The 7,776-nt window shown below is 34.8% G+C and overlaps 1 protein-coding gene across 1 annotated transcript; it reads left to right on the top strand.

Moving 5' to 3' along the window:
• Positions 1-1,973: 1,973 nt before the first annotated feature.
• On the top strand, positions 1,974-2,420 carry LOC136064164 (EG45-like domain containing protein 2). The gene has a single exon (XM_065765567.1). The coding sequence runs from the start codon at positions 1,974-1,976 to the stop codon at positions 2,418-2,420; it is 447 nt and encodes a 148-aa protein (XP_065621639.1).
• Positions 2,421-7,776: the final 5,356 nt, after the last annotated feature.

The following is a 7,776-nucleotide window of genomic DNA, read 5'->3' on the forward strand; positions in this document are numbered from 1 at the left end:
CGAAAGAAACACGAGAGCCTTAAGAAGATCTCCAAGAGAAGCAAAAGAGGATGGAAACTAATTCTGGTTTCTGGACAAAAGCATACTGTTGCTTTATTGAGTGACTAATCACTTGTAGCAATTTGGATGAGTATGCCCTAAAACTCCACAATGATGACAGAAATGCGACTTCTTCGGTTAAGACTTTTTGTTGTTTATTTCTTAGTCCTAGGGTTTCTAATCTCTTTCTTTTCAACCTTAGAGGGTGCTCCTAAAATAGATTTTCCTTTATCTAAGTTCTCACTAGCTATTTCAGTTTTAAATTCATTGTTCTCAAAATTAACATTATCAGCAGGCGAGACAAACATAGCAGTACTAGAATAGGCAATATTAGGAGAAGAGAAATCATACCCCAAACCGATTTTATCAGAAGCAGCTTTTTGAAAACTTAGCATCTTATCGAGCTTTGCACTAGAAGTCCATTCCAATTGAGCTCTAAGCTAGAACAGTTCCGCTTCAAGCTTCTTTGTCCTTTCAGTAAGGAAGTTGTTCTCGAACTACAAAGCTCCAATGGTTTGATTCACTTGATCAACCTTTGTAGAGAGCTCCTCTAGATCTAGCTCCACATCACTCAGCTTCTTGGTGACCAGCTTATATAGTTTATCATGCTTTTCAGAAACCTTGTACAATTTTGCATAGGCTGTATAGATGTCATCTTGTTTATCCATTTTCTCAAACATAGATACCACCAAGTCCTCTTCTTCAACTTCTATTTCTGTAAACCCTTCAGTAACATCAACTGTAGTAGTGAAGGCATTTAAGATTCCCTCTTTATCACTGTCATCTGACTCAATCTCAGGTTTGGTGTCACTCAAGGTAGCAACAAGAGCCTTGCTTTTCCCAATTATCTTGAGATATGTTAAACTTTCTTGTTTCATGTGTCTAAAACCTTGACATTCGAAACACTTTGGTTCGGAGGGAATAGTGTACTGACCGCCATCCTGAGGATTCTTCTTTCCTTTGTCTAGGCTTTTGAATTGAGAAGAACTGGATTGCTTACGGTCCTTATTAAATCCTTTTGCATTGGCATTCTTCATGAATTTCTTGAACTGCCTAGTGATATAGGATTTCATCTTGGAATCTTCATCTTCTGAAGACTCATCAGTCTCATTACTTTTGACCTTCAGTGCCATGCTCTTACTTTTGCTTCCTTTCCCAATTCTAGTAAAACTCAATTCATAGGTTTGTAAGTTGCCAACTAGCTCTGTCAAAGGAATGGAGTCAATACCCTTTGATTCTTCAATGGTAGTGATCTTGGCATGAAATCTCTCAGACAGAGATCTGAGCACCTTTCTCACAACCTTAGGTTTGGGAATAGTTTTCCCAAGATTGAAGGCTTAGTTGACTATGTCCTTCAGCTTGGCATAGAACTTATAAAACGGCTCATCCTCCTCCATCTTTATCTCCTCAAAGGTAGTAATGAACTTTTAGAGTTTTGAATCTTTGATAGTCTTAGTCCCTTCATATGTTGTCTGGAGGATGGTTCATACTTCATTTGCAATTTTAGTCAAGGATATTAATATTTATAAGGATTTTCCAATTTTTTTGTTCTTTGGTCACAAGGATATATCAAATTTTTTGAAATTTCATTTGAAACTATTTTTTTTTCTACTACCCCTTATTTTTCAAAATTTTAGAGCCCCTCTCCACTTAAGCGCCTTAGACAATGACCTAATTGGCCCAGTGGATGGGACAGTCGTGATTTGGATCCTTGTGTAGCTACTATACCCTGAGGAAGTGTGACTCGACGTTCCCTATTATAAATGGTTTCTTCTACTCTCTTGTTCTTTCAACTCTCATTAATTTCAAGGCAAGGAAAAACATTATTGATCAAATACCAGATAGCCAAGGAAAAGAAGCCATTTCTTAATTTTCCAACTCCCTTTATACCCAAAACAAGTCCCAAGTCACTACTCACTCACAAGCAGAGAAAAATGAATCCTAGGTCACAGGCACGACTTCAATGGTTATTATTTCTCAAGTTATTATTGGTCTCACTGTTCCTCCATTTCCATACCTCTTATGGTGATGTTGGCACGGCAGCGCTGTATTCACCCCCATATTTACACACAGCATGTTATGGAAGCGATGCATCTCAATTCCCATCCAGCAACTTGTTCGCGGCAGCCGGTGATAGAATATGGGACAATGGTGCAGTTTGTGGGAGGCGGTATTTGGTTAGGTGCATCACTAGTACTTCAACACCAGATACTTGTAATCAAAACCAAACAATTCTGATCAAGATTGTTGATTACATGGGCCGACCACCTTTTGCCCATTCAACTTATAACACCACCATGATTTTGTCCAACACAGCTTTTGGGACTATTGCAAATTCATCAACTGCTTCTTCCTACATAAATATAGAGTTTGAACAGTAAGTTTTTCAATACCCTTTCCTGTTTTCTTTTCCTATATCAATATATATGGTATAACACAAATATTAGTGCAGTTCTTCTCCCAAAAAAAATAGGGAAGTTTACTTATCTCCGTTTGGCTGTTTCCTCAAAATCTCTTTTAAGGCAATAGATGGTCTTCGCTTGTTGCCTAAAAATGCCTATATTTTCTTCCCTTTATATGCTGTATATTTTCTTCCTTAATTGTTTGGCATTAATTATTACTTAAGAGAGAGCGTAGTGTAGTATAACTTGCTTTATCCTCTCTTAAAAGTTACCATGATTTTTGAGTAGAGTTGTAACGTGCTTTTGTGTTAGAACAATTTTCCCTCTTTCTATGTTTTTGTTTCTCAAAAAAAAAAAAAAACTTTTTTGTACAAAAACCCTAGATCTACAATAAGGAGTACAAGATGCACTCTTCTTTCTCTAAAACCCCTCCTAAGGTTAGCTTATAATGTTCTTTAAATATTGCAAAAAACGGACAGATCGCAATTTGGGTTTCAAACAGACAGGTTATGGGCTTTTTATGTTTGCTGATTTTTGCTGATATGTGACTTTCAACCAATTGAACAATAATCGAGAGCAATCAAACAACAATTGAGAGAACCAAATTGCAACTTACTTTTTCATCTTGAACTTGAGCTTTTTTTCTTGGACTTAAAAGTATACCATTCTAAATCAATGAAATTTACTTTTTGTCATGGTTTGCCAACTGTACAAACTTAAATCCTAACAAGTAGGAAAAAAAAAAAACCATTAGAGAAATTAAAATTTCATTCATTCTGAGCTCCAGCTCAGGTATAGAGGGAGGTGAAATTTAAATAGAACCAAGAACAGGGGGGGGGGGGGGACCCAAAGAATTCTTTGGTTTGAAACTTGAACACATCTTTGTCAATACTTCTTTAACAGAGGAATTTGAAGGAAGGTTGTGAAGTTATGCTTGATTAAAGACCTTATGGTTGCAGAAATATAAGGTGCTTTCAATAACATGTTGAAGATGCAAACTTTTAAGTCTAGCCCATCGTAGACTAGCCTAGGCAACATCTATCAAATCTGGCTTCAAAGGAATACCCAGAACTTTGTTTGTAGCTGATGTAACTTGTAGTTCCTTAGTACTGATGAGCTTGTTTCTTTTGTTTTAGGACTTGGGTGTTTACGTTTGGTCCGTTGGAGTTGTTGAGTTTGGAGTTCTTGTATTCAGGTCCATGTTTTACTAAAAATCTTTCATTCATATTAAAAAAAAAAAAAAAAAAAAAACATAGAAGGGTATTGAAGAAACTTACTGTTGATAAATAGTGAAACAAGAAGATGAGGGACAAGAAAAACCAAGAGGGTGAGGAAAACCATTGAAGACGTGGCCGATCAGACCAATACATTTCTTTTCTGTAGAGAGATGGAGATTGAAGAGGAATAAATAAGGCGGGAGCTAGCACCTAGCTAGGACCACAATATCAATGATCATCAGGTTTTTAACAAATTCCATGAATTTAAGGAGAATAACACATTAATAGTTAGGAGTAACATGGGAAGGAGCAAGAAATTTTATTTTTGGACAATTGAGAAACTACATCATCACTGATGTAGAAGATGTGTATACTTCATGAAATATAATAATAATAAAAAAAATATCACATCCATGATGTAACATATTCCCATTTCTCTATATGTAACAGGCAAACACATTGTGTGATTTATATTAGAATTATAGTTAATATGTTCTTCACTCCTTCTACAAATGATAGCAATTCTTTACATTTTGAAGATATTGTATGTCTCCAGTTGATTAATTGGCCAAGTTGTTTAGCATTGAAAAATATCGTAATTGTTCTAAGATGCTTACTAATTGTTGTTCTATGTTGCCTCTGGTATTGTAGTTTATTTGATATTTTGATTCTTCAGGGACGTTGTGCTTGCCTTCGATCTTTAAAGCAACAAGTAAGTGCGTTTGAAATTGTTCAAAATAAAATAAAATGTTCTGGCTCTGGGTCTGGATCTCATGCACGCGGTTTAAGGTGTGCAAACTAGTCTTCCATGTGGCCTGGGTCTCATGTGAATACCATTCTAATCATGGTTCAACCGTTCAAACCTTCAAGGGCTAATGGTGGTGGTCTGTGCGTGCCGTGTAAACCAGAAAGTGTGATTACCCACATGAGTCACGTTTGTTTGGATTTTGTTAACAGATGTCTTAAAGGTATTTGTTTAAGAAATACTTTTAGAAACTTTTTATATAAAAGAAAAAATAATTAATTTTTGGACAATTTTTTATACCTCTCACAATAAAACTAATATAAAAAAAATGGTTTATACTTCATTAACAATTTATTTATTTATTATATAGTTTATCCTTATGGAAATGAAACACCCTTGACCTTGAGCATGCAAAGCAGAGTTTAGGAACCAAAAGAAAGGTAACGATTGTACTTTACTTGAAAAACGTTAAAATTAAAAGAAACTGGCGCCTATATTTTAGGATTTAGATAGAAAGTAGAAGGCCACTGAAAAATATATTTTAGTATTTTTGTTTATATTGATTATATGGTTTTTTTAAGAGAAAGAAACTGTAACTATTTATCATAAATTATATGGTTTTTTTAAAGAATGAAATTATAAGCTTGTGTGTAACATGTGCCATATACTTCAAACTTTTAAAATCAACATCCTATTTGGAGTTACAATACTACCCACCATCTATATTATATACTTAGTTCAAATAAGTTGTGCACACTATAATACTCTCATAATTTTGTGCGGAATAACTTGTATGTTGATTAGGGGGAAGTTGTCAAGATTAGCATCCCTTTTAGAGTAAAAATGTCTAAACAACCCTAACTATCCGACCCAATTAAGTACATGAATACCATCATCTTAAACGTGAAATACCCAAATACCCTTAAAAGCTTTACCAAATCCAATAACCCAGTTGTTCCTTATGTTGTTGGGTTACATGAAGAGCCTCACTCTAGCTATAGCTCATTGTTTGACTAAAAATAAAATGAAAATCGAACCCAAACCTCGAAAGTACAAATAGAAATGAAACAATTCTTCATGTTGCTCAATCATTTAGCAATTCTAAACTTTGTGACATGCCTTAATATGTTTACTACTTCAAGCACATAAAAACAATCTGGCATGCCTTAATCATTGACCAATTACTTGCAGAAAGGATTATAGAACATATTTTGTTCAAAATGGGAAACAATATATATGTGTGTGTGTGGGCGTTTTATGATAAGAAACAATATTTACCCGTTTTTATAACCAATCCCAGTATTATTTCTCTTATTTCTATACGAAATTTGGAGTTAGCAGAAGAAAGTAAGAATTTTTTTTTTTTTTAGTAAAAGAAAGTAACCTACTCTACTACCAATGAAGGCTTGTCCGTTATGGCAAGATGTCGTTGTTCGTCGGGTTGAAAATTTTGGCTTGATGGCAATAATGCTGAGGCAGCAATCTTGTAGGACAAAAAGTAGAATTATGTGAATTGTGAAAATGACACAATATTATTACTAGGGTTACTGGGAATAGCAATACTTATATACAATGTATTCAATCTAGAAACAAAGAGACCTAAAATGTATATAACTATGCCTACAAATAAATATGTATATTGTTATTATAAATAAGTATGGTTAATTTATTTATTTCCTATTTCCAGCCTACATGCTATAATCTGGCAATAATGCTTGCCATTGTTTTAAAAAAACGCATTATTTCAGTATTACTAAAATAAAAAATCTGAGATTGACAAAGATTGGCAAAGCATTTGTAAGAGAAAAGAGAAATTTGAGGAGCCGTCACCGATGTTATGTTGTCCTCTCACCATTATCAGGCTGCTAAAACTCTTAACAGTATTTTTTTTTTTCTTATGATGAATTCATTATTAACAAAGTTTTATAACAATTATGTTATAATATATAAACAATATTTTTATAAATCATTTTATATAAAACATTACAATATTATCTGTATATCCCATTAACAACTTATTAGTTTCGTTGAGAACACAAACAAAGACTAGAATATATGTTTATAGTTTTTTCTAGTTTTATTTTAAACAAAAAGCATTGACAGAGAGCTATTGTAGAGAAACAGCATTAAAACAAGAAGTTTTATACACCGACCTACACATCTCATGAAGTCGTGATCAGGGGTGGCCACTGGCATCATCGGTGGTTGGGTTAGGGGCAGAGGGTGGGACCAGACCTCTAACAAGTGGAACATCTTCACCATGAACCCTTGGATCAGAAGGAGGAGAATACGGAGCAGCTGGAATCTCTCCTTTATTGGCTACATATTGGTTCTTCCTCCCCTCCATCTTCATGCTTGAATTCAGAAGCCGCCGAGCTTCAGAACTAAAAAACAAAATCAGTATTAGCATAAAGCAAGTGCAAAACAGAGAGCTTGATTAACTATACCAAAGTAACCAACATGTATATAACACAACCTACTCCTAGCGTGTGCGCACATCAACACACACACCCATTTAAACAGCTGATTGTTTTTTTTTTTTTTTGAGAAACAAAAACATAGAAAGAGGGAAAATTGTTCTAACACAAAAGCACGTTACAACTCTACTCAAAAATCATGGTAACTTTTAAGAGAGGATAAAGCAAGTTATACTACACTACGCTCTCTCTTAAGTAATAATTAATGCCAAACAATTAAGGAAGAAAATATACAGCATATAAAGGGAAGAAAATATAGGCATTTTTAGGCAACAAGCGAAGACCATCTATTGCCTTAAAAGAGATTTTGAGGAAACAGCCAAACGGAGATAAGTAAACTTCCCTATTTTTTTTGGGAGAAGAACTGCACTAATATTTGTGTTATACCATATATATTGATATAGGAAAAGAAAACAGGAAAGGGTATTGAAAAACTTACTGTTCAAACTCTATATTTATGTAGGNAGTTGATGAATTTGCAATAGTCTTAAAAGCTGTGTTGGATAAAACCATGGTGGTGTTATAAGTTGAGTGGGCAAAAGGTGGTTGACCCATGTAATCAACAATCGTGATCAGAATTGTCTGGTTTTGATTACAAGCATCTGGTGTTGTATCACTGATGCACCTCACAAAGTATTGCCTTCCACAAGCTGCACCATTGTCCCATATTCCATCACTGGCTGCTGCGAAAAAGTTCCCGGATGGAAAGTTGGATGCATCGCCTCCATAACATACTGTGGGTAAATATGGGGAAGTATACTGGGCTGCGGTGCCAACATCACTATAAGAGGTATGGAAATGGAGGAACAATGAAACCAAGAATAACTTGAGAAATAACCATTGAAGTTTTGGCTGTGACCTATTCATTTTTCTCTGCTTGTGAGTGAGTAGTGACT

Source organism: Quercus suber, unplaced genomic scaffold (genome assembly GCF_002906115.3).
Source record: "Quercus suber isolate HL8 unplaced genomic scaffold, Cork oak 2.0 scaffold_640, whole genome shotgun sequence".
NCBI lineage: Eukaryota > Viridiplantae > Streptophyta > Magnoliopsida > Fagales > Fagaceae > Quercus > Quercus suber.

What these genes read in the sequence shown, in the direction of transcription:
- LOC136064164 (XM_065765567.1), top strand. Translation starts at nt 1,974, where the DNA reads ATGAATCCTAGGTCACAGGCACGACTTCAATGGTTATTATTTCTCAAG.